General features: G+C 43.7%; 1 protein-coding gene across 3 annotated transcripts in view; it reads left to right on the forward strand.

Annotated features, from left to right (window-relative positions):
- The window catches only part of AUH (AU RNA binding methylglutaconyl-CoA hydratase), a 789095-nt gene that overhangs the window by 282161 nt on the left and 479911 nt on the right, over positions 1-27023 (forward strand). For 2 of the 3 annotated variants that reach the window (XM_078675624.1, XM_078675622.1), the window contains exon 4: positions 2484-2570. The exons of the other annotated variant lie outside the window; for it this stretch is intronic. In XM_078675624.1, the coding sequence (XP_078531750.1) occupies positions 2484-2570 (87 nt within the window). The remainder of the gene's footprint in view (positions 1-2483; positions 2571-27023) is intronic. 3 annotated transcript variants of the gene reach the window in all.

The raw sequence follows: 27023 nt of genomic DNA on the forward strand, positions 1-27023 counted from the left end.
TTACAGACATCAAAAATAATAGAGACATTGCGAGTGTTTCCTTCGGGGACACACGAGTTAAGTTAGCAGCGTATGCAGACGACATCCTAATAACAACGGAAGACCCGACTAACTCCATTGCTGGGCTTATGTCCTCAATTGACAAATACTCCTCCCTATCCGGATACAAGTTAAATCGAGATAAATCCGAGGTAAAACCTCTAAATGTCCACACATCCAGAGAAGTGTTAGGCGACTCTGGCCTAACTTGGCAGACTAACGTGATTAAATACTTAGGGATAGAATTTACCGATGACCTCCTAAGTACCCTTAAACATAATGAATCCACGACCCTGGCCAAAATCAAACGACTGCTTGACGGTTGGTCCCCCCGGTTCATCACTTGGTGGGGTCGTATTGAAACCATAAAAATGATGATATCCCCCTTAGTCAACTACCTTATCACAATGCTTCCACTTATGCTTTCCAAAGAGTTTCATAGTAAATTGGACAAACTGATCTCTTCCTTTCTATGGCAGGGTAAGAAAGCCAGAATTAGTTTGAAGAAATTACGATTAGGTAAAAACTTGGGGGGAGTCAACCTGGCGGACTTCAAACTATATCAAATTGCCTTTTTGGCAAAACAAGGATCGTACTGGCTAACCTCACAGACGGTGTATACCCCGGTGTGGCTCTCTGTAGAAAGGTCCATATTACAAGGTCTCAACCCCTGCGCCCTGCTCACCATTAAACTCCGTCCCAACTTAGGCTCAGGCCCTAGCTACAAAAACACCAAATTGGCTCTTCTCCAAGTTAGCAAACACTTACCACATCAATTCCGGCATTCAAATTGGGAGTCGCTTTGGCACAATGCTGCCTTAACATACAAAGGGAAAACTCTAAACTACTCCTCTTGGATAGAAAGTGGTATACTATTCCCCCACCAACTCACCGAAAACTCGCTACCACTGACCTTTAGTGAACTACAGAACAGATTCCTCCTACACCACATAGAATTCTTTAACTTTTTACACATCAAAGTAGCGCTAGCTAAAGCGGACCTGAATGATGTCACCCCCTCCCTCCTCGGCTTCCTCACCTCACTAAACAAACTTGGACACCAAGTCTCCAGAATATATAAACTTATTCGCCCACAATCGTCCTCCCTAACCAAACCACTCCAGCTCTATTGGGACTCGTTCTCATCCACACCTACCTCGGAGGCAGACTGGGCCAGAACCTGGGAGTCCACCACTCGCCACAAAATAACCACTACACTCTCACAAACAAAGTTCTGGTTACTTCATAAGGCCTTCTGGACACCTAGGAGGCTCTTTCTGCACAAACTCAAAGACGATGACACATGCTGGAACTGCAATGGTGGGGGAGGGGACCTTGAACACTTAATTTTCAGGTGCCCGTGCGTCTCCTCCTATTGGGACAGAATCTTTGATCTCATATCAAAGGTCCTACATATCACCCTCCCGAGGGAATTCAAAACACTCGTCTTCGGATTTGCCAAAGCCGCCACGCTCAATGATAATGACAAAGCCCTACTTGACCTATTGCTGACGGCTGCAGTTAAAATCATACTCAATAATTGGAAAAGCACAAACAAGGCTTCTTTGCCCCATTGGCTTAATTGGGTCACCAACTTAAGAGGGGCTGACAACATAGCCCTCGCCTCAACCCCGTGGCGTCTGCCACTCAGGAGACTCTGGTCCTCGCTAGATGAATACTTTGATATACACAAGCCTCCTTGATACATCTTAACCTCGCGACCATCCCGTATCTTTACCTTCCTAACTAGCCTGCTGTGGTGGTAATGATATCAATCTATGACTTTGTATGCCTACTGCTGTGTAATAATTGATGCAACTCTCCTGTGTATACTTGTATGTTTAATGCACTGTATAACTTATGTTTTATTTAATTTACTGTAAATAATAATGACACAACTCACGTGTATTCTCCATATGCCAACTTTTTATTACTGTTTGGTTTACTTTTTATTACTGTTTTGGGTACCCCTTACGTATGTACTCTTTATTCTGTTATTAACTTTTGTTCAGCTGTATATCTCTTAAGCTCCTAATAAAAAACTTTTGAACTTAAATAAAATAAAAGTATGTTAAAGATTAATTTCAGGAGCACTTTAGCTTGGGCAATGACATTTCCACTGCAAAGTACATCCTGTTTCACAACAAAAGAAGCTGAGTGAAAATCGTTGTTATTAACTTCGCTTTACAACCAGTTGCATATTTTTCAGTTCAGTTGTGTACTGAAAGTACAAAATAGTTGTTTGAAAGTGGCCGTTCGGATTAAAATGCATTACATCCAGTTTGTGAGAAGTTGTACCAACAGACACCATTAATGACAAAATGCTTCACAGCTTGAGCAGCAAGGAGCACACTCCAGAGAACACACGAGTGCAAGGCATAGACATTTTTGCTGACATTTTTAAGTTAACATGACTAATGCTTCCATATCGTCTTACTTTGTAGGTGCAGACCTAAAAGAAAGAGCGAAAATGCATCCAAGTGAAGTTGGACCATTTGTCGGTAAAGCAAGGGCTGTAATGAATGACCTTGGTAAGTAAATCTATGACATCTATTGCTACGCGCCTACTCAGCAAGCAGGTGAAGCTGATCCAGACAAAGAAACAGTATTATCAGACTAATTAGATATTTAAAAACCTACTTTGGGAAAAATGTTTTTTGTATAGTATAATTAAAAAAAAACAACAGGCAACTTCATCTTTATTTCACTATATTTCTGTTGCATCACACAAAATGTTTGGGGCAAAGGGTAGACTTATTGTTTCCTAGTGACTTAGTAGTATGTTTACTGCCGTTCAAGTTAGTTCTCAAGATACGGTTCACTGTACACCCATATAGTTGTGCAAAGCATTTTTCGTATTTAGTAGCCTGCTGTCAGTACATGTCATTCTTCTTTCGTGGGTTTTTACCTAAATACTCTGACATGTGTTTCTTTCCTGCTCCTATTTAGCAGAAAGGTAGTAATGCTCAACAGTTCTACCTGTAACCAACATCTTCCTCATATCTCCATCCTTTCTGGGAAGACGATGTAGGAATACTTTTCCCTTTACTTACTAACTGATATATAGTGTATGGCTTTTAGTACTGCAGCCAGATTGAAGAACCGGGTTTTTAGAACCCAGCAGCGCCAGGGGCACGCCAAAGTCTTCGGGTTCTGCTGTCTTGGTATACAGAGACACGGAATACTTCTGGGTGGTGTCAGAGATCAAATTTATTAGCTGCAGCTAGTAACAGTAATCCCAGCAATACAACACGGTGTACAACTCAGGAAACTGCTCAATTTTCGTAGAGCAAGACATCACTTTTTATCTACAATTTGCTCATTACAAATGCACACCCACTGCGACAAATACTGACGAATGAAATACATTTTCCCACGCATTATCACATCATAAAAGCTCGATTTACATTGTACCAACCCACAAGTTAATTATTAGGAATGTCCTAAATTCACTTTCTAAAAGCCGGACAAACCCATAATTGAAAGCACTATGTTTGTTCGGTTACCTCCATAGACCTACGTGAGGGCAACACAAAATGGCGTCACGAACAACTCAACAACTCCAACAATATGGAGTCCGGTTCGAGAATCACAGAACCTCAGCCCCTCCTTTTGCCATTATGTAGGCAATAACCTAAACTCATGTCAATCTGAATCCAGGTCTATATCTATTCTCATCAGGTCATCAAGGTGTTGCTGTAGCATCATCTTATTATCCTTCACTTCTCTCGGGACAGGTCCTCTCACACAGATTGTAGCACAAACACTACAAATGGCGGGACCACACTGGATGCATAAACAACACGAGAAAAGGATAGCTAAAGCCATACCAAGGAACATCAGAATCTTCCATCCCCTTTTAGACAACAGTCCCCAAATCCATCCAGTCAATGACCAGTTCCCTTCGTCTACATGTATAGACTCAGCAGACTTATTTAACTTCATGATGGCTTGGTACACTGTCGGGGCATTATCTGGTATGAAAACACAGCAACTAGACCTGATCAATTTACATACCCCACCTCTATCTGCTAATATAATATCTAAAACCATACGGTTTTGTAACGTCATAAGACGATCCGCCTGAAGCTCGGCTGTAATATTGCTAAGAGCACCTGCAGTTTCATTTATTGTGGCCTCAACCACTCTCGTAAGCTGTGGAATATTCCTACTATTGGCCATAGGACCCCAAAAGTGCACGAAGCCCTTAAAGAAGTCTCCAGCTTCTTGTGTAACAGTATCTTTCGCATCGATGACACCTCTACCATATCTTGTCTTATGGTAATTGAAAACAGGAGTGTATGTAGGGGGAAGCAAAAACGCCACATAACATGTACCTGAAAAATCAGGTGGCAACCATGTATAGGCTCTATCGTGACAAACAAAATACGTGCCTTTAGCTGGCACAAACGGTGGAGAACTCTGGGATGTATAGACATAGGTGTGAACACACGCACTCTTACCAAGCTGAGCTCTCGGATTCTGACCATTACCTTGCAGACAAAGGTGACCTCGGTGGGGTACAATCCAAATAGGCGGAGACCTTTTTCGTCTCTCCTTCTCTGTCAGACTAATGCTATATCCAGTCTTGTTCCAACCAGTATATGCTCGTACTTCATCCTTAGGGATAGCATTATACGCATCGATATCTCTGATCAAATCTACTATTCCCTGTATCAAGGCATTATTACTCGCATTATCTTTGACGGAACGTAAAGGAGATGCTTCATTCGCATAAATAAACATCGCTTGGAGTGCCCACACTGACCCATTAGGCGAAAAAGGCAAAACCAAATATGGCTTTCCCTTGTCTGTCGTATGTGGCATAGGACCACATACCCAGCAATTCGTAGTATTTACTACTAGCTGAGGCTGATGCAACAACTGTATAAACGAATTGTTAACAAATTCTGATCTTCGTGTCTGCTGATGTTCAGTCAAAGTGTGAAACTCAAACGAAGGAACTTTAGGAAAAGAAAGAGTAGGTTGGGACGTAGGTACAAGCGTCTGTTGTGCAATATAGACAATCCAACCCACAGAAGCCAATGTAATATTCAAAAGCATCAAGAAACACAATATTAAAAAACATTTGCTACGAACCAATGTACACATTTTCATTTTAAAATCAATTCTCTCAACACTTTTCTCAGATACAAAAGACTCCATCCTCTAACGTGCTGCTCACGGCTATTACCTTCTTCACTTAAGTGTGCGTCAAGATCGTACTAACGACCAAGAACCACAGACCTTTCGTCAATTCGTGGCTCACCCCTTAAGGCTGTAACGCGATCCTGCAGCTGAGTCCGGATTGGTGACTCGAAAAAGAAAAATAGTCTCTTGTCTGAAAACGGTGTAACTCACAACAAAAATTCGAATTTTATTTGTCCATTCATTTGTCCTTTCTCGGCCTTAGGTTGTAGCGCTCTCTACCAGGCACAGTTTGCTCTTGAAAAAGTGTTTCCGGATCCGTTGTATCAAGTCTCAGGTGTAGAGGCACAGACGCTTGGAGAATATCATCGTCCGCACGTTCTGACTGAGTCCATTCCAAATGTGCATCACTAAAAGGTACGAATCTAGGAATTCTTTCACATTCAGAATCGGCTATACCTCCCCTTACCCACTTGTCATACGGTAAGGGCAACGGAACCTTCTTACAATGGGTGGCATGCACCCAATTTTTTTTACCAGCTACCCTAACTGCAGTCCGAGTCACTAGCAAGACTAAATGCGGTCCAGTCCACCTTGGCTCCTAGTTCTTAGTTCGTTGGAAGTTCTTCGTAAGGACGTATTCTCCAGGTTGAATTGTGTGGCCTGGATCCGCAGTTGCTGTCGGTAAACTGTCATAGACCTGTTGGTGGAGAACACGTAATTTAGCAGTCAAGTCATGTAAGTAATCCACCAACATAGGGTACTCAATGTCGCTGTACTTTTTAGGCCTTGGGACAGCCCAAACATTGGCCGGATGACCAAACACAATTTCATATGGGCTAAGTCCCACACGAGAATGTACTGTCGTCCTTGTTGACAAAAGGGCCAATGGCAAAGCATCTGGCCATGTAAGACCAGAGCTTGCTTGTATCTTAGCTAATTTCAAATTCAGAGTGCCATTATAGCATTCAACAAGTCCAGCGGACTGGGGGTGATTCGCAGCATGAAATTTCTGATTAATACCCAAACCCGCACACACTTTCTTCATGATCTGGCCCACGAATTCACTCCCATTGTCACTCCATACAATTCTCGGCAAACCATACCTAGGGAAGTAATCTTTGAGCAAAACCTTGCCTGTAGACAAGGCAGTATTATCCTTTAGGGGGTAGGCCTCTATCCATCTGGAAAAGGCACAAACGACCACAAGGACATACTTTAAGTTATTGCATCTTTCCATGTGAATGTAATCTAGCTCTATCACTTTAAACGGATACGTTGGGGGAGCAAAATGACCAGCTGGAGTTGGGGTTCCCTTGCCAGGATTATGCATCAAGCAAATCATACAATGCTTCACCAAATTCTCAGCACATTTAGGAATTCCAGCATTCTGCCATACTGGAGCCAACAACTTGAATGTCCCTTTCGAACTAATGTGAGCCATAGTAACCACTGGGAGCACATACGCATCAGGCAACAACCATCGCTGGTGCTCCGACAACTCAACCCAACAACCTGTCGAATCCAACATACCCGTAGTTTCTCTCCACACGCTCACTTCTTTTTCCGTAGCTTCAGCCTGAATCAACTTCACGCTTTCTATTGTGTCTTCACACATTCCTCTTTCCACAACCCATCTTGCAGGACCCGCAACATATTCGACTCGTCACATCCTTCGCTGTTTCCTTCGCAACTTCATCCGCAAACGCATTCCCTCGACCCACATCATCCGTAACCTTCTTATGCGCACTACACTTCACAATTGCAATCTGCTTTGGCAGAATCAGTAATTCAAGAAGTTCATTCACCAATTGTCCATGCTGAATTTTCGTACCATGGGAAGTAAGAAATCCTCTCTCTCTCCACAAACGGCCGAAATTATGGGCCACACCAAATGCATACTGGCTATCAGTATAAACATTCACTCGCTTTCCTTCTGACAATACACACGCTCTAGTCACTGCCATTAACTCTGCTGCTTGCGCTGAATTCTGTGCTATACGTGCTGTTTCAACAACTGTATGTAAAGTTGTGACAGCATATGCTGCAGTCGTCTCTCCATTCGAAAGCTTAAAACATGAACCATCTACCCATAAGGTACCATCAACATTCCAAAGAGGAGTATCTTTTAAATCAACTCTAGCCTTTGTTTCCTCCTCTGTCCAGAGAACACAATCATGCGGTTCCTGAACATCTGTCTCTACAGAAATCGGCAACAACGTAGCTGGATTCAACACATTACATCTCTTAATGTGAACATGGCTAGCCAAAAGAGTCAGCTCATAACTTGACAGACGTGCACTAGTAAGGTGCTGTGTCTTAGTCCTATTCAATAAGGTATCCACTGCATGTGGGACCATCACAATCAACGTATTATCCAATACCAAACCAGCAGAATGTTGGATAGACACGGCCGCTGCCGCTGTAGCTCTCAGACAACTCGGCAACGCTCTAGCTACTGGATCCAACGTAGCTGAAAAATACGCACATGGGCGTTGCTTGTCTCCAAATCGTTGTGTCAACACTGACAATGCACAACCTTCTCTCTCGTGTACATACAATGTAAAAGGTTTACTGTAGTCCGGAGTACCCAACACCGGAGCAGAACACAATGCATCACGTAATTCAGAAAAACTTTTCTGACATGCGTCAGACCAGGGGAGAGGATGCGTAGTATCTTTAAGAGTCAATGCCAACAGAGGTTTTGCTAGCAAGGAAAAATTGGGGATCCATTGCCTACAATACGAGGTGATACCTAAGAAAGCACGCACTTCTCTCTGTGTGGATTGTACAGTCATTTGGGCAATCGCTTGAATTCGTTCTGGAGTCAATCGTCTTCCCTCCTTCGACAAGAGATGACCTAAGTAGGTTACTTCTTGTCGGCAATACTGTAACTTTGAAGGTGACACTTTATGATGAAGGTCAGGCAAATGTTGTAACAAAGAAAGAGTGGCTTCTTTACAAATCTCTTCGTCATCAGCAGCGACCAGCAGATCATCAACATAGTGGATAAGAGTAGCACCAGAAGGCAACACAAAATTATCAAGCTGAGTTTTCAACGCTTGAATATAGAAGGAGGGACTTTCACAATAACCTTGAGGAGCTCTCTTAAACCGGAAGCTGCAGCCTCTGAAAGAGAAGCCGAAAATATCTCTGCTTTCCTCAGCGATCGGAATGCTAAAGAAAGCATTCTTCAGATCGATAACTGAAAACCAAGCAGCTGAAGCAGGGATCAGAGTCAACAAAGCAGTGATATCCGGGACAACAGGACACTGTGGCACCACAATCTTATTCACTTCTCGAAGATCGATCACAAACCGGTACACAGGTGGCTGAGAAGCATCAGTACGCTTAAGGAAAGGCAAAACAGGACTGTTACACACATTACCTCTCGTTTCTTCAACCACACCCTTCTCAACCAAATCATAGATAATCGCCAAAAGAGCTCTCTCGCCTCACTAGAGATTTTATATTGCGGAATACGAGGTAGCCTAGCATTCAACTTAAGGGTAACAACATAGGGTGGAATCTGCAAAAGACCAACATCATTGGGACCTGTAGCCCAAAGTGTATCAGGAAGAGAACGCAATTCCAGTGGAAGACAATCTTTAGACAAATACATCGGGGAAGTCACTTTCTTACCCATCGTAGGATGTACTCCTGAAGGAGAACAATGTAATGTCGCATGCAGTCTTTTCAGCAAGTCCAAACCCAACAGATTCTCACCACAACCAGTCGTCAAAATAAGAGGAGCTTCCAATTCACAAGGACCAATAGAAAGGGGCAAAGGACTAGAAACCGGATTACGAACTGGGGCGCCAGAAAATCCTACTGAAACATTGGTCAAGCCAGAATAAGGTGCGCCAGGAAGTTTAGAGTGCATAATAGAACTCTTCATCACACCAGTATCCAAAAGAAAAGGTTCTGTCACACCTAATATAATCACTTCAACATAAGGTCCACTCTGGTCTACTGGAACTGATACTACTCCCTCTCTTTGTCCATGACTGTCCTAACTATCATTATAACCAGCACTCTCACTCTCGACATAATAATCATCAACGTAGTACTGTGCAGACTGAACAGTCGGAACATTCTGTCCGTCAAAACAATTCGTAGGATTCTGAGGGGGAAAGGAACGCTCATTCTGGGGAAACACACCACGTCCCCTACCCCTAGGAACTTGTTGGAAACCACCACGACCTCTCTGACCAGATACACCATTCGCACGCTGCAACAGAATCGGACAACTACTCTTGAAGTGACCTTCTTCTCTGCAATAAGCACACTGATTAGGTCCTAGCGGCAATCGCGGAGCAAAAAACCCAGGTTTCTGTAATAATCTCTGAAACTGTGGAGGTTGCTGAAACTGAGGCTGATTCGAACGAGGCGGATAAGCTTGCTGCAAAAGAACTTCCGTCTTTAATTCTTTAGTCTTCTTCTCTACTTTATCCTTCTCATCTTTATCCCTATTCTCATAATATTGTGCAGTAGCCAATATCTGAACTGACGAAGAAACAGCCCATGAACTCTCAGAGTCCTTTAATTTATTACAAAGTTCGGGAAGCAAATTAAAGACAAATTTGTCCACGAACAACCTTTGACCACCTTCAGTGCTCATGTCCTGACCACTATGATCGATAAACGTTTCTTCAAACCTCGTGAAGAAATCAGACACACTCTTTTCTTTCTTTTGTTTACATGCTGCTAACTTGTCCCAATTCACTCGTAAAGGAGGCATCATCGTTTTCATCAAATTAATAATTCTACCAGGTAATTCTGCAACTAAGGGTTCAGGTTTGGCACCTCCTACTTGCCGACCATCTGCAGCAACAATATTAGCCCACGTATCTCCTAATTCTTGCGCATGATTCTCATGACGAATCTTCGCCCACAAAGGTTGAGGGACTACATTACCCATCAACATATCTATGTCAGCTAAATTCATAATACACGCATCAACTGTCTGAGACAACTCCTTGTAATAACCAGCAGGATTCCTACGGGGGTCAGGTAAGGTCTGCTTAAGAGCCAAGACCTCTGCTCTTTTCCAAGGGACATGTACCCATACTCGCTGAAAATGAGCCGGCTCAGCCTGAATACCCTGATTAACATTAGCAACAACTGCCTCTCTCCATACAGGGGGAACTTCTCTCATAGGATACTGCTTCACTTTCCTCCTAACAGAAGAATCAGGTTCGTACAATGTCTGGGGCGGTAGTCTAGACCTAAAAACAAGTATCGTCTCTACGGCTTCCTCAACATCAGACTCCACTATCGTCCCTTTAGCAAATTCGAACTGAACATCAAGCACTTCCTGCGGAATCGGACCCAACTCATTATCTTCCCATTCCTGACGGAGAAACGTACACATTATATCAAAAACATACCTTTGCTTAGGCGGCTCCCACTGTAAGAAAACATCCATAACCGCTTGTAAATTATACCTAGAAGCATTTAAAATCCATCTACGAGCCAAGAGATCCAACACTGCCCGCTCTTCGGGACCAGGAAACTGACTACGACCGTGCTTACGTTCCAAAATAGGGGTCATATTCAGTGACCCAAAAAGTGGAGACAAAAGACCAGCAACAGTCTCAGTCATTCTTTGTCGAACAGAAGGAGAAGAAGTTACCATAAGGACAGGAGAAAGAGTGTTTTGAGGTGACGAAAGCATAGGGACAGAAGTAGCAGGGATCGGAGATACAGGAATGTGAGGTACAAGAGCTTGAGGCAAAGCTGATAGCAAAGCTGGCGACCCTGGAGGGGGCTGCACCGTAGGAGGGAGAACCATCTGTGCAACGGGTGGCTGAACAACAGCAGGGGGCTGAACAACAAAGGGTGGAACAACTGGGGGTAATGGAGGCGCAGTAGCACCTTGCACATAAGGGGGTGGTAATCTCAGTAAATGAGACATCAAAGGATCTTTTTCAGAGTCTTCAGTCACTTTTGAAAGGGAAGGCGGCAAGGCCGGATAACACTTGTCGATGGCCATGCAACGTTGTCTATCTGAGACTTCACTCATTCGATCTTCTTCATCTGTCTTAAACTGCCTAGCAGCTTGTAGTACTGACATATTCTTATCTTTCCTATCTCTCTTTGCTTGCTTAATTTCTCGCTGTTTGGCTTCCTTACGCCAAAGGCGGAAAGAGTCAAACATTGCCGGCCGGGCTTTCTTCTTAAATAGCGCATCTTCCAAATTATCTAAAATTTTCAATTCGAAACTACCATGTTGGGGCCATCGTAAAACACCATCTTTCTTTGTATAGCAAACCCACACTTCATTATAAGTGATAGGACCCACTCGGTGTTTTGAATAGAGCTCATAAGTCGGAGTTCCAACCGGAGGTATCGGACACGAATCCTCCAATCGGGAATCCCTGTTGCAACCACAACTAAACCATTTCCCAAATTTGCTAAGACCAGTCATCTTATAGCTCACTACCAGTCATCTTATAGCTCACTAGTCTAGCTTCAAACTTCAAGGAGTTATCAACTATCGATACACTCGTAAATATACGAGCCCCTCGGCTTCGACTATTGCAATAACCGAATCAAAACCAAGAACCAAAACAAAGGTCGTGGGAGCGACCCACTTATACTTAACCAAAGTATCTGTCACGCCACCAGAAGACCGTCTATCATCTCGCTTTACAAAGGATCAATCAAGGGTCCAAGACAGGGCGACAGTCAGGGCAGCAGTCCTTCATAGCCGTCGGAAAGCGGGAAGCCTCGCAGCAAAAACCTTCGGTCCACGTCGACATACAGGGGTCGATGAAGTGGTTGGCCTTCCTCCAGAATTTTCTCACGTGACTCCTCACGATCCTCCGGCTTGGACCGGTACTGCTGAAGTCGCCCCACCGCTGGGCGCCAACTGAAGAACCGGGTTTTTAGAACCCAGCTGCGCCAGGGACACGCCCAACGTCTTCGGGTTCTCCTGTCTTGGTATACATAGACACGGAATACTTCAGGGTGGCGTCAGAGATCACATTTATTAGCTGCAGTTAGTAACAGTAATCCCAGCAATACAACACGGTGTACAACTCAGGAAACTGCTCAATTTTCGTAGAGCAAGACATCACTTTTTATCTACAATTTGCTCATTACAAATGCACACCCACTGCGACAAATACTGACGAATGAAATACATTTTCCCACGCATTATCACATCATAAAAGCTCGATTTACATTGTACCAACCCACAAGTTAATTATTGGGAATGTCCCAAATTCAATTTCTGCAAGCCGGACAAACACATAATTGAAAGCACTATCCATGTAATGAAAAGTCATAAGAAAAGGAAATAGTTCAGATGCTGAATAGGATAAAATATGTACAAGAGCACTAAAGTTAACGATATCCTGAACATTGATTGGCAATCCCAGACAACGATCAGCCAGGGAAATTGGCTTCGCAAAAGGTCAGTTTCAGGTGACGGGGTCAGCGTCCTGCAGTTCACTCACAAGTCAGAAAAGGCCTAGTTAATACGTACATGAACAACGAAGCCCATGCAACTTTGTTTGTTCGGTTACCTCCATAGGCCTACGTGAGGGCAACACAAAATGGCGTCACAAACAACTCAAACAAAATGGAGTCCGGTTCGAGAATCACAGAACCTCAAGATGCTAATTTGTATTCATGCTGCTCCATACAAGCCTCTGTGACTGATCAATATATGGCTTGCATTATTTGTTTAGACAAAAAATAATTTGGCCATTTGCTGGTATAGTAAAATATAAACAGAAGAATCTCATCTTGTAAAAGGTACACTAACTGGCATAATCTGCCTTTTATTATCCACTTGTGGAGAGGAATTTGGTTTAAAAAATGGCATAATGTAAATGTAAATGTAGTAGTACTTGTATAGCACCCGAATCAACCCCCGAAGGGGTATCTCAGGCGCTTGTACGCATACCGCTGTGGAACTATTCCTGGCTTTTCCATGTGAAGTGCCCACTCCTGGGCACACCCAAGGTGAAGCCAGGCATCCTTGCGTTGTTGGGGCCGTTGTGGAGATTAAGCAAGCTATTGCCCAGAGTTGCAGAGTGGGACCCATGATTAGAATAGGCACCGAGGCGAGAAATATCAGGTCTGAGGAAATTGAGCACAAGACCCTGCCGAGGGGGGAATTGAACCCTGGTCCCGGGCTAGACCTCTGAATCAGGGTCTGCCGCTCTAACCATTGAGCCACACTTCCCCACATAATCATCCCTGAATGGTGAACACCAACTGTGTTTAGACTGACGTTGTCCACTCTTGGCCACAAAAGGTGGTCCAGGGAGGTGTAAGCTACCCATACCAATTCCAATGGGCGAAGTGGACCAAACATAGGTACCCGTCCTGATTGGTTAATAGCGGGTCTAATGAGATTGCTATATGATGGGCCTTCCTGTCAAAAAATATTTTGAGGTTCAGATTTTAGGCAGGTTTTGATTGTCTGCTGTTATTCAAACAGAGTAGCCTTTGCCAAAGTGCTTAAATATTTCTTGTGTGCTGCCCATCAGGCAGTTCTGTTCTCGAATTCTTGCATGATACGGTGGGCTGTTAACGTTTTTTTGCACTATGTGGTACACAGAAGCATATATCCTGAAAATGCAGATTCACTCTTAAATGGCTTTTCTGTATTGCAAATGGAAAAACATAAATTGACCATCCATAAGAGCGGCCTAAGAATTGTGTGCTTTTATAATTAGCAATGGGTAGTTATACTGATAGAAAAGGAGGAGCTGCTACTTTTAGAGCTTCACGTGTTCTCTGGCACTTCCTTAGCAAAGCCAAATAGGGTCCTGCTTGTCTCCTCTTTTTTGTCTGATAGGCTATACTTTGCAAACATTTTTTCAGAGGTCTATTCTGTTGGAGAGAGGTGCTGTTACTTCCAAAAATAGGACAATTGCAGTGTTATACAAGGTAAGTCTGAGCCTATGACAACAATTTACGATTGAGGTACATCTGGCCCAGGACTGCTGCATTATGTTGAACTCGAACCTCATTTGTGCCAGTGATGCTCTTTGGCCTTTATAGGTTGGTGTGATAGAATTATCCAGCAAAGTAGCCTCCATACCCAGGGTGATTTCACTCTCTTAACACAGTGTGGGTATGACCTTTACTTTCACCACCTGAAGTAAGAGTTCTAGGCTCGCTCCCCGTGTTTTCTTGGCAAGGGTTGTGAGGGCGAGCATGAGGCTAGTGCCTTTATATTTCAGGGAAAGCAGTTGAGATTTAAATGTGCCTTAATTGTCTTGGTAAGTGCCTAGATATTTGTACTCGATACTATACTGGAGCCATTCTCCATTAAGGTGCCACCTGCCACTACCCGCTTTTTTCTTTCCGGAGGTCACTGTCATGGTTTTGAGAAGGTTTATTTATTTCGAGGTTGCTGTTGACAGAATAGGAGTATAGGGTGGGGAGTTGATGCTGAAGGCCAGTTTTATTTTGGCTTAGCAGTACAAGGTCGTCCGCGTAGAGCTTATGTGTCATGCTTTGACCTCCCAATTTGGTTGTGTGGCTAACTTTGTCTAGGGCCTCCGACAGCTCAGCAATGTATAGATTGAAAAGCAGGGGGGCAAGTATGCAGCCTGGCTTCAGCCCTGAGTTCGTGGGGATCTTTCTTGAGATGCGTGAGCTGTCCCCTAGTTTGACTTGCATCCTAGTGTTTGAATACAGCTGGCCAATTGGTCACAGTAATTCAGCTGGAAGATCCGAGTCCTGCAATTTGCACCACAGGGATCCTCTGGGGATGCTGTCAAAGGCGACTTTGAAGTCAATGAAACAGGAGTAGAGTGCCAATCCTTCTGAGGGTTTTGTCGTGCATTAGGGCCAGTGCCATCAGATTTGTTGTAGTGCCGCAGTTGTCTCTGTAGCCGCACTGATTTCTGGGAATGATCTGAGTTTCATCTGCCCAAGCTGTTATGTCATGAAGCAGAAGGCTAGCGAGAGCTTGGCATTGTTGTCGATAAGCACTAGAATGCGATATTGACCAAGTTTAGATTTCGACTTCCTTTGAAGATCGGCTGAATAATCAATCCTCTGCAGGAGTCTGGGATGCGATTTGATGCCAGTCAGAATCTGGACAGTGGCTACAATGCCATGAGGCGTCAGATGTGAAAAGGGCTGTTGGGGGCCTGTTTGAGTCAGGTGCCCCGTCTTTCTGCATTTTCACAGGTTTAAGTCTGCAGCGTTCCTCTATCAAACTGATTGCGAGGTATTTGGGGGATTTAATTCACAGAGACTTTGAGTGACAGGTCAGTTGCAGGAATCTTTTTGACTTCTAAAGCAACAGGGTGATCACTTGTCAATGGATGAGGAGGTAGCAAAGCCATGGATTTATTGTAGATTAAGAAGTATGATGACAAAAATTAAATCCATGCAATTTCAAAAATGTCTGCATTGGTGCCCTTCTTGCCTCCAGTTAGCGTTTGGTTAGCGTTTGGTTGACAATTCACCAGAATTGTTTGGCATCCTTTTTATTGCTCACAATAGAAAAGGAGCCCAAAAGTAATTGTTCTTTTTTTCTTTAGACAGCTAGATAGATTTTCTGAAGTTGGCCCTGGAATTTTTTTGTTTAGATTTCCCAGTGGGAAAGGAAGGATGTTGTAAGAAGATGCGCATGTTGCAATTCACTCCATTATTCAGGGCCGTTGGCTCGGATGACTTTATGTGAACATGATGCATGGCATGGAAAATCTGGAGTATATAATCTGTAAGGATTAACCATGGCTTGATAGGGGAGCTGATTCAAGAGATGATGCCTCTAGGTTGTTGTCTGATCCAAGTGGCTAACTTTTGATTCGAGTCTCGTCTTTCCATAGATAAACTTGATTGCAAAGCTAACTCGCTGGCTGTAAATAATCCTGTGTCTGTTCATGAGATGAACAGGCTTCACAGTGAGAGTTTTTGGTTCAGCAGAAGAAATAGAGGAAAGAGAGGATTGTGTATCCATCATTCATGAATAAATGAAAAACTTGCATGTTTGCTCTTTCCTGGAAAGGAAACTGAGGAGGCCCTTCACATTCTCGTTGTTTTTTGCTGCATATAATTCTCCACTTTGTCAATCTGTCTATCTCCTTCGACTTGTATTTCTCCTTCATGTACATGTCTTAGAGGGCTTGTGGTTGAAGTACTTACATTTTCTTTCAAAGGCCCCCTTGGAAGAACTTGTTTTTGTAAGGTTCCCCTTTCAAGATCTTGTTTTTGTAAGTTTTCACTCATCTAAGAGTCTGGTGGAGTTAGTGGCCCAATGGTCGATATATTAAAAGGGAGGATTCACCATTGCTGCTTCGATTTCACTCTGGTCTCTTTTCTGAAACTGATATCCTGAGAGGGTGATCATTGGGGAATTTTCTTTGTTTTCCCTTGTGCAAAGCTCTTGATCTGTCTTTCTTTTTGCATCTCTCTCCTCCCTCCCCTCTCCTAGCCACTTCCTTAGCCTGGAAGCTATCTCAATCTCTGAATTCATGGCCCAAATTGAGAACCACTCTAGGAGGGTGTTGTCAAAATGTCTTGCAGAAGTTTGAGTTTGGTGGCCTGTCTCCATCTGGAAGGAAGAATGAGTAGAATTTGTAAATTGATTCCCCTCTTGTCCAGTGACTGTTGTTCCACCTGCAGGAAATATATATAATTCCTTTAAAAGGTGAACCTACTGCTTGCTGTGAAGGACACCACGCTAAGCCCCTCTCTTGTGCAGTGAGGTCCCCCACAGGTAGACCCAGGAGTGAATATTTGTGATGTCTAAGGGATGTATCACTGCACACAAGTTAGTGCACATATTAGAACATGGCCTGGAACTCTACGTCAGCCCAATGCCTGTTCCAGCATACCGAGGGAGGGTGGGGCGAGGGGGGGAGTTCTTAGCATTCATTTGATTTCTGGCCTGGCTTTTAGTTCGTACATTGGCAACCATAATGTTCCACACATGGCATGTTGAACTCGTGTTTGAAAGCAACTCCTACTGACCCCTTCATGTCTCACTACTAGATTGCTGTGCCTGCCTAATACTCTACTCAAATAAAAGTCAGGGAACATAAGTATGGAACATACATTGGGAACAAAGCGCATCCCATCAGACGGACAGTACTGTTAAAGGCATGGAGCATCGGACCTCAATACCAAACAGGTGGCAGTTTGTTTCTCCTAAAGCACTCAGAGCACCATCATGGGCACCAGTGTTGGCAAACTTTAGATATGAGTGGAGGGAATGTGAGAACAAAACAAAACATGCACGCCCATAATGAAGAGTAGAGCTTTTCCTTGGTGTAGACACCCCTGGATCTGGTTGATGGATGAACGATCTTTTTTTTTGTAACTAAACAAGAAGCTTGGAACAACTTCATCTATTCTTCTTGCATGCTTTGCAATGTGGGAGTGTAGTCTCGTCAGCGGAATCCTCCTATTAACAGTTTATTTAGAAATTTGCAGACCGGAATACTTTTAATACTTCATCATATTACATTTAAAATTGGGGTCTGAATCTAACAGTCCTCCTGTGGACTTCAATCGCTGATATCCTTTCTTTCATTTAGAGCAGGATTTGACTTCAATCACAATAATATTCGACCAGGATTCGCATCCTGATTAGAGGGCAAGGCTCCATGGAGGGAGTATTTCTCTGTAGATGTTAAACAAAACGTTTTAGTCTTAGACTGGTCTCTCAAATCTGATATGTTAAACATTGCTCTGGAACATGTAAGTAAGCCTGTGCTTTCTTGTTTTTACCATGAATTGAAAGATAAGCTTTATATTGGGTGCGATTACTTTCACATTAATCAGTCTTCGTCAGGACATTTCAGCTTTTCAGTGATAGATGTTACTGAGCTGAGACGTTTTTATTCCAGAAGCCATCTAGATATCCACATTATTTATAAGTTTTACCTCTGTAAATCCACCAATAGCTTTATTGTAGTTTGAATGAATAAATGTTAAACAATGGGAACAGGAGAAGGGCTCTTACATTGTACATCAAGGCTCGAAGGTATCAGGGAGATTGAGCTTTATAATGGAATGTGTCTGCCAACTAGATTGTTAACACACAAGAAAGACAAAATCAAATGTAATTTCTTCCGACACCCTGATTCTGAATACCTCAGAATAGGGGGTGGTATTTACCAGGTGCAGTAAATACCTCCTATTCCCAGTTTTGGATGGGAAGAGGAAATACATTTCTGCAGGTTGATAATGATCACACATCTCTGAATTCTGATCCTAGCACAAACAGATTTTTTTGTGCAGGGATCATAATTTATCTCCTAACTCATGTTATGGGCCTGAAACATTTTCATTTGTCTCTCGTTGCTACAGGGTCTAAAAGTTGTCCCTCCTCGGCCACCTTATTCCACGATTGATAAGGCAACATCAGCAGCACAGCCACATATTATGTTGTGCCATATGCATTCTTTGAGCATTTGCTGTCTGGGTGCGATTTTGGGGTTAAGTGTTTGCTTTGGTCAAACTGCCCTTTGTTACTGTTTGGTGCCTGCTATCTAACTGCCAGTATTGTGTAGTGCAGTAGGTAATTCCCATAAGGTGAATGGTATGGAACAGTTATTCATCCAATACCTCCTTCAACCATAGTCCTTTAGCTACCACTTCTTAGCCATGTTCACTTCCAATCCCTCCTTCTAATGCACTCCATGAGTCGAGTTGGCTAATTTTTGCAATTTTTGTTTTTTAAACAAAGTGGCAAAGATCAGAACAATATCATTCTTGTGGGCAATATTGTCTGTGATGAGTCTAATTTAGAGATCATCTTCTCTTTCACCCAACATTTTCCTTTAGAGTTTGACCATGTTACAGCCTATTTGTTTAAATTGAATCTGGTTCACTGTATTTTCATCAGATCACAAGGATGGTTGCAACCCCACCCCCTTCAGCTCTTTACAATTTCTGATGAGTGATGTATTGCTTCTGGACTATGAAGTTTCTTTGATGACCTCCCTCTTCTATAGAAATGTTCAATCAATTCTACTGAACAATAGGCTTTTAAGCAAATTTTCTTTTTATCAGAAGTCAGAAAATTTAAAAATGTCAATTGCTGTGGTTGGATACAAGACTTTCTTTCCACTTCCAGTTCTGCTATCTTTTGGGGAATTTGTAAGGAACATCCTTGAATTGAATACTTGCATGGGACATTGCATTGATGTATGGGACATTTTAGTATTACATGGAGATGTGAAGGGGCCAGGATTCTAGAACCATGTACAAGTATCTGGTGATCAAGGATAACTTTGTCTTTGGTGTAATACTGCCATTCCTGCATAATGCTGCAATCGCGACCATCATTTGTTCTCTTTGATGAGATAAGTGTCTGAAAGCATTCTTCAGTTGGATTGTTGATTCTGATTTGGTGGTGTGTTATCAGAACAAAGTGCCTCCAGATCCATGTCATCACTTATTTGTTTTTAAATGTTTTTGGGTAGGTTTTCATATACATCCATATCTAAATATCCCAATTTCCCTGTGCACAATCTAAAACTTTTAATAAGTTGGCCAAAGTGCAAATGCATATACAGTACAAATCATGTAAACAGATCATATGTAAACCTTAAGGCAAAAGGTGACCAGTGCAAGTTGAATTTTTCTTTTTAATGCTTTTACATTAAATTCTAATAAAAAAAGTGTTAAAAAACCTATCTAACCCGTGCATATTTTAAAATATGGGAATGCAGTGGTGGCTACAATTTAGAAAACCCCCTGTGTTTTTTCAATATCATGATGACTGATGCTGTCCTTGTATTGTTCACCCCTACTCATCTTCTCTATAGACATGTGTATAATTCCTCTGTTGCGTTTAAGCCTCTCAGGTGTTTTGTATCAAGGTTTAAAATATGACATGATTCCTATTGTCTAAGGGCCTTTTCCATGTCACCTCCTCTCTTGTTGGGGGAAATAGAATCAATCAGAAAATATTTCAACTCTTTGGAATCCGCAATGTGAACTTCACTAAAATGTCTGGCCACCGAGTATGATTGATCCTTGTTCCTTATTGCCCTTATGTGCTGGAGTACTCTCTTGTGCCCTTACAGTATAGTACTGCCTATGTAACGTAGGCCACATGGGCACTCCATCACATAGACTACATAGTCAGATTTGCATGTGAGGACTTTGTTTATCTGTCTCTCTTGTTCTCCAAATAGTGTTTTATTGGAGGTTTTGTTTGTTCCAAACTGACATGCCTTGCACACCTCACATTTAAAAAACCCTTTCCTTTGGGTGAGCCGTGTACCTCTGGGTTGGCTCCAGGGATCATTTTGGACCAAGGTATCTTTCATCGAGGTTGCCCTGCTGTAGGAGATGGCAGGCCTCTTTAGAAACAAGTGGTCAATGATTGGGTCTCCTAGCACTAGAGGCCAGGTTCTTTTTATGCTCTTTCTAATGAACTTTTCTTGTTTGCTATATCCGAAAATGAATCTGAAGGTGTCCATTTCTTTTTCTCTTTCTTCTACTTCAGCATATTTATTGAGGAGAGTCTCACTGGGGCTAGAGCTGCTTTTCTTGATGGCTGCATCTATGAAGTGTGACGTATAGCCCCTTTCTAGGAATCTGCTTTGCTGTTGGCTTGGGTTATCTTAAGATCCTCTTCACAACTGCAGATGCTTCTTAATCGGAGCATCTCCCCATATAGATGCTCCGAATTAAATGTTGGGCATGTGAACTTCCAGCATGCAACACTGCATTTCCTGCTGTAGGTTTGCTGTGGAGTTTGGTTTCTAGATGGCCATTTTTGATGAAAACCTGTACATCTAAGAAGGTTACACTTTCCGTTCTAACTGATGCAGTAACATTCAGGTTCAATTGATTAACGTTAAGCCCTGCAATGAATTTGTCTGCATCAGTTTTTGTTCCCTGCCAAACTAGGAAGAGATCATCGATGAACCTCCACCAAACTTTTAATTTTTTTATTTTTTTTAAAATGTTTTTATTAAAGCTTGGTCAGTAGTAAATAGCACATTCATATTACAGTTACATGCATGTAAACAAGATATTAAAGCTGCGGTATCAGTGGTGCTATACAGTAGAAAAGGATAAGAATTTTGTTATTTTTCGTTTCAACAGTTAACAACTTAGAACCTCCACCAAACTTTGATGTTATTTTTTACAAATGTTGCGTGCTCTTTGAGCAGGACCAGCTCCTCCCACCACCCTATATGTAAGCAGACATAGCTGGGGGAGAAGCTGCCCCCCATAGCAACACCTCATAGCTGTTGATACAAGTTATTCTGAAACATGAGTATGTTATTACAAAGGCAGAATTCTACCATATTCATCAGAATGAGGTTATGTTGTGCATATTGTGGTCCTCTTTGAGCTAAAAAGTACTGTAATAAACGTGGTCCGTCTTGATGGTTTATAGACGGATATAAGGAAGTCACATCTAGGGTGATTAAAATAAAGTCATCTTGCCAAGTAAAGTTCAACATTTTAGATAAAAAGTCACTTGTGTCTCTGATATATGAGGCAAGCTGTTGTACATGTCTTTGCAGAGAGAAATCTATGCATCGCTATGTATTCTCGAGTAGACTGTTGCGGTCTGAAATGATTGGTCTGCAGGGGGGTTGATGGGCATTCCTATGTATTTTGGGGATAAAATATAGAATTGGCGTTACTGGATTATCATTTTTCATACATTTTTATTCATCAAGTGTTAGTGGTCAGGCATTTTTCCATGCTACCAGTTTAGTTTTGTAGTTATTGTATACCTTCCTCAAAGTAAGTTGATCTCTTCTGCGGTAGCATTCTGTGTCCCTCGGTTGGCTCATAGCCTCTTTGACATGATCAACTTTATTCCACAGAACCAAATTGCCCCCTTTATCGGCATTGCGGATGACAATTTAATTTTTCATTTTTCATTTGGACATTAATAAATGGTATTGTATTTCTTGTTTATTTGGCTTGCACTTGATGGTGTTGTATTAATGCCTGTCACAACTTGTGCATGAAACATATTGATGATATCTTTCAGCATTATAGGATTGAACGTGGAGCGGGGCCTGAATGGCTTCTTTGGTGTTTGTTGTATGTTCGTCCTGCTCATGCTTTCATCCTCATCAAGACTTTGACTTAGAGGTCTATTCTCATTTATTAAATCCTGCATACCTTGGAGCACCAACATATCCAAAGCTGTTAAATTGAGCTGGGAAGGACTATTGGGCTGTTGCACTTCTTGGTTGTTTGCTTTTTCCGATCGTGCATTGTTTTGTGTTGTGTTTTGGTGTATGAAGTATTTTTTCAATTTATGCTTTCTTACGCCTTCATAAATATCCATTCTTCTCGCCGCATAGTTGAAAGAGCTCTCGGGCAGTAAGAGAGACCTAATGAAAGTTGTTCTTCTGCCCTGTTTAAAATGACATCGGTTATGTTGATCACAGTTGGATAATTTATGGTTTGCTCTAACTGGGTTGCCGTCTCCAATTTCTCCTCGGCTGTCTTTTCTGTTGTCTTGTATTGTTGGATTCCGCGTCATCTGGCCCATCTCCTTTCCCGGCGATTTGTTGTTCTGGTCTTGTGTTGTTTGTTTGGCTGTTTTCTGGGGCTCAGGGTTTGTCTGCGCTCGAGGCCTTAAAAACTACCTCCTCTGCCAAACTGAATTCTTGCCGGTATCCGTTTAAGTGTTTTTCTGCGCGTCTCTGCCTCTGTTTCACTTTCAGGGGCTGAGCTGAGTTTGGAGTTTGATGATGCCTCTGGTCTCGGTCTGTCAGCTGTGAAGGTTTGCTCGGCAGCTTGTCCTCCCTCATACTATTCGCAAAAGTAAAAATACACCCACTTCCGTAGTCGTTTAGGTCTTGGTGAAATTTAAATGCCTTCCTTTCACAAATTTTTAGGTCTTGGCTGGCGTGGGCTGTGCACATGCGCAGTCTCGCTGGCGAGATTTAATGATTTAGAGGGCTTTAAGTAAAGGGCTTAAAGTCCGCCCCTCTTTCCCATTGGCCGGCGTCATCATTTATGCTAAACGGTGGCCATCCATTGGGAAAGAGCTTTTTGTGACGTGGGCTTTTCTCTTTTACAGACGACCCACTTGGACGGGCTTGTCTGCCTTCCTTCTGCCGTGAAAGGTTTCTTATCTTTATGGGGCCATGTGTTTAAACACATGGCCCATAAAGGCAGGAGATCCCAATGCTTGCAGTGCGGTCCGTGTATTCATGGAATGTTAATGGAAAATATTTAACATGGCAACTGCGACGAAATGTCTAACCTCTTACTACCCTGGTGTGCGTGATGTTGTGCTCGGCCGGACGCGTGCAAGCACAAGACGTTCTTAAATTCAAAGCTGCTGTGTGAACCACTCGGGAGTGAAATAAAGCTTACATTGAAAAACGTTAGATCAATGCTGAATTAAAAAGTGAAAAGATGAAAATGTGAAAAACTCACTTGCAGCTACGCTCTGAGACCATCGGGCGCTCAAGCGGATCACTCACTCAATATTAACTTCCCAGCGTGGCAGACTAACGTTCACTTCTGAGACAGACTGTACTGGCCCTGAGCTGTCCGCGCCTTGTCACCTTCCTGTAAGTGCTGTTTCTGCACTGCACGTCTGCACTATCCGACTGTGAAAGTGGTGGCACTTGCACGCCACCGGACTGCACTAGGCCAGAGCTGGCTCTGCATTGCATCTTTGAGCTGATTTCTGGGTCTTTCAAGACAGGTACAGACTCCACACATATTTAAATATCTATTTGCCTGTGTAGTAAATATGTGCACAGATGCAGTCCTTTGATTGTGAAAACCATGATGCAGATGCGGACGCCGCGGGGGACACCTCTCCCAGCCCCAGCGCTGCGGCGCCACAATGAGTGAACTGTTTAATGGTGCTGGCCATGCTTTCTGCACGATGTTTCCAGAATTCACCACTCTGCCAATTCCCAGGATATGTGCATGCCAGTTTTGCAGTGATACTACCGCCCTTTAAAGCCACCCGATCGTGACTACCCTGTGTAACCCCCCTCCCCATCACACATCATTTCGCCCATTGCCAATCCTGCTGCCAGAAAAACATAGGGGGGAGGGTGGGGTGTTCCCGTCCTCAATGCATGGTGCTGAATGGTCCTGGCTCGAGCTTTAACTGCACAAATTCGCACCCATTCACCCAGCGCACCTGGCTGTAGTCCCAGTCCAACTGTCCCCCGCTACATTATATGTGCTGCTACTTAACAAGGTAACCATCTGCTCCGCACCACCTATGCAAACAACCTTCGCCCCTCCCCGCATCACACATTTTTTCTTCTTCTTTCTTCGGTCGTTTGGTCATTTCATATTTTAATTTTGTTAGTTAATCAACCTGCCCCATGGTACTAAGTTCAGTATTGTGCACCTCGATCTGTTCAAGTAGTGCGGCTTGATCTTTTTCTGCATATTTCACAAGGATAATCAGTTGCCTCCAAATTCGTTTCTGCCCACTCTTTCATCATTTCCCTGTCCGGGTTCTCATAGCTTGGGGCTATCAATATCCTAAGCCCCAGCAGCCCTCTACCGACATCCAGGTAATGCTGGAGGAATCAAGCTTACTACCATTTATTCTGTTCAGTCTCATGAGTTTTTCTAATTGCCTAATTTTTTACTTAGACTGGGATTCCGTGGGCCCACTAGTGCATTGTGGGATATTGAGTCCATTTTGGGTGCGTTACTGTCATCGAACAGGTCGGCCGCCGCCGCTTCCCGTTCCCTGAGTGCATCGGCTGTCATTCTGGTCCTGAGAGCAAATATTGATTTTAATTGAATATTGAATTGAATATTGGGGTGAAGTTAACTAGCTTGTGTGTGTGTATATATATATATTTTTTTTTTTTCACTGAAAAAACCATAGGTTTCAGCCACGAAATAGTTGGGAATTAGCATTTAAAAAACCTTAGAAATTCACTGAAAAAAACATGCTAATTCCTAACTATAACATGGCTGAAACCTATGGTTTTTTCAGTGAATTTCAAATGTTTTGTAAATGATCATTTTTAAATGTATTATATTTTTTTATACTGATTTACTACATTCTTGTAAACTATTTATTTTTAGATATTTTATTTTTTAAATTACATTACATATTTTTAATATTAATAGTTTGCACACATGTGAACTCAGGCCCCGCCCCCTCCCTTCACCACGGTGCAAACGCGCCCCGTGGCGCATTTTAAGTTGGGGGATTAACTCCCCTTGGATACTGAAGGTCCCTGGGGTGTAACTAGCCCACAAGCTACCTCCAGTAAGCGCCACAGAGCTGCATTTCAGAGAGGTGTAACAAGGGGCGTGGCCTCAGAACACCACTCTGCAACGCAGCACCCTGGCGCATATGGGAGGTACTTGGTGGGCTAGTTGGCCCCCAGAGACCCCCAGTATTCAAGGGGAATTTGTTCCCCCTCTGCAAACGCGCCAGGGGGCGCGTTTGCAGAGTGGTGCAATAAGAGGGAGTGGCCTCCCGCCCGATCCCGTTTTTTATTTTATTTTGTGAAGGGGGCTGTGTAGCACCCCTTCCTTTTTCTTTTTTGGGGCCCTGGGGACCCCGTCCCCCAGCGCCTCACCCCCAAATTCAACTTTTGAAAAATATTTACGGGAAGGGGGCCACGAGGTCCCCTCCTGTGGCCAATTCCGGGCCCCAGGGACCCCATCCCCGTAGGCATGGCCACATTTTAAAAATATTTTTAAGGAGGGGGCTGCATAGCCCCCCTCCTCAGGCCACTTAAGGCCCCGGGGACCCCTTCCCCTGGAGCCGGCCTGCTTCCTTTTTAAAAAAAATTACTTGGGGATGGGGGCCGCGTGGTCCCCCTCCCGGGCCAATTCTAGCCCCGGGGACCCCATCCCCCGGGGCTGGCCCTCTGCGTTGGGGACCGTCGGGGGGTCCTCAATCACCCCACGGTCCCTGCCGGCTCCCCGTGTCCTGCGGGATCCAGTATTGCTTTTCTACATGGGGAGCAGCTAACATGCTGCTCCCCATGTAGAAAAGCAATCATCTTTGGTTTTTGGAAAAGAGAGCAGGTTTCCTGCTCTCTCTTCCAAAAACCAAAGCAGTTTGCTATGCGGCTCCTGCCCTACCATAGCAAACTACATTGTCCCGGGGGTAGTCACCCCGGGACACTGCAGGAGCCGGCCCTGGGGGGTAGCGGTCCCCGGGTCCACCACAAGGCTCCGGGACGGGAGACCCGTGGCCCCCCTCCCAACATTTAAAAGCCCCGGGAGGTGGTAGTCCTGTCACGGACCTCCCCAATTTCAAAATTTTGTGCCCCGGGGAGGTGGTAGTCCCCGGGGCGTGTGGGGGGGCTTGACCCCCCGCTCAGGTTTTTTTTTTATTTAAAAAAAATAGCAGCCCCGGGGGGTGGCGCTCCCCTGGGCTGCGGGGGGTCGTGAGCCCCTCTGCATACATAATGGTTAAGCCCGGGGCCCCCTTTATTATACAAGCAAAGAAGCCCCGGGGGCGGCGATCTCGGGGACTGCGGCGGGGCCATGAGCCCCCCACATACGTAATGTGAAAGCCCTGGGCGGTGGCGGTCCCCGGGGCTGGAGGGCCCCTCTGGGCCCCCCAATATTTTAGAACACATTTCCCCCGGGACTTGGCCACCCGGGGGCTAATTACAATTAAAGCGCGTGCTCGCGCTTCATTTTTTGGGGGGGATCGGCAGGATATGCGTATCCTACGCGCATCACGCAATTTAAAAAAAAAAAAAAAGAAAAAAGATGTTTGGCCTTGGGGGGGTCCTTGTGGGACCCCCTAAGTAGGCCTACGGGGTCAGGGTGGTTCTACCCTGCCCCTTTTCTTGTTTTTCGCATTTCTTTTTCTATTTTCTTGTGCCTCGGGAGAACCGAGGCACAAGATGGCTGCCAACACTTCCTGGTTTGGAGTGTTGACAGCCAATTAGCATAAA

This window comes from Lissotriton helveticus, chromosome 2_1 (genome assembly GCF_964261635.1).
Source record: "Lissotriton helveticus chromosome 2_1, aLisHel1.1, whole genome shotgun sequence".
Lineage (NCBI taxonomy): Eukaryota > Metazoa > Chordata > Amphibia > Caudata > Salamandridae > Lissotriton > Lissotriton helveticus.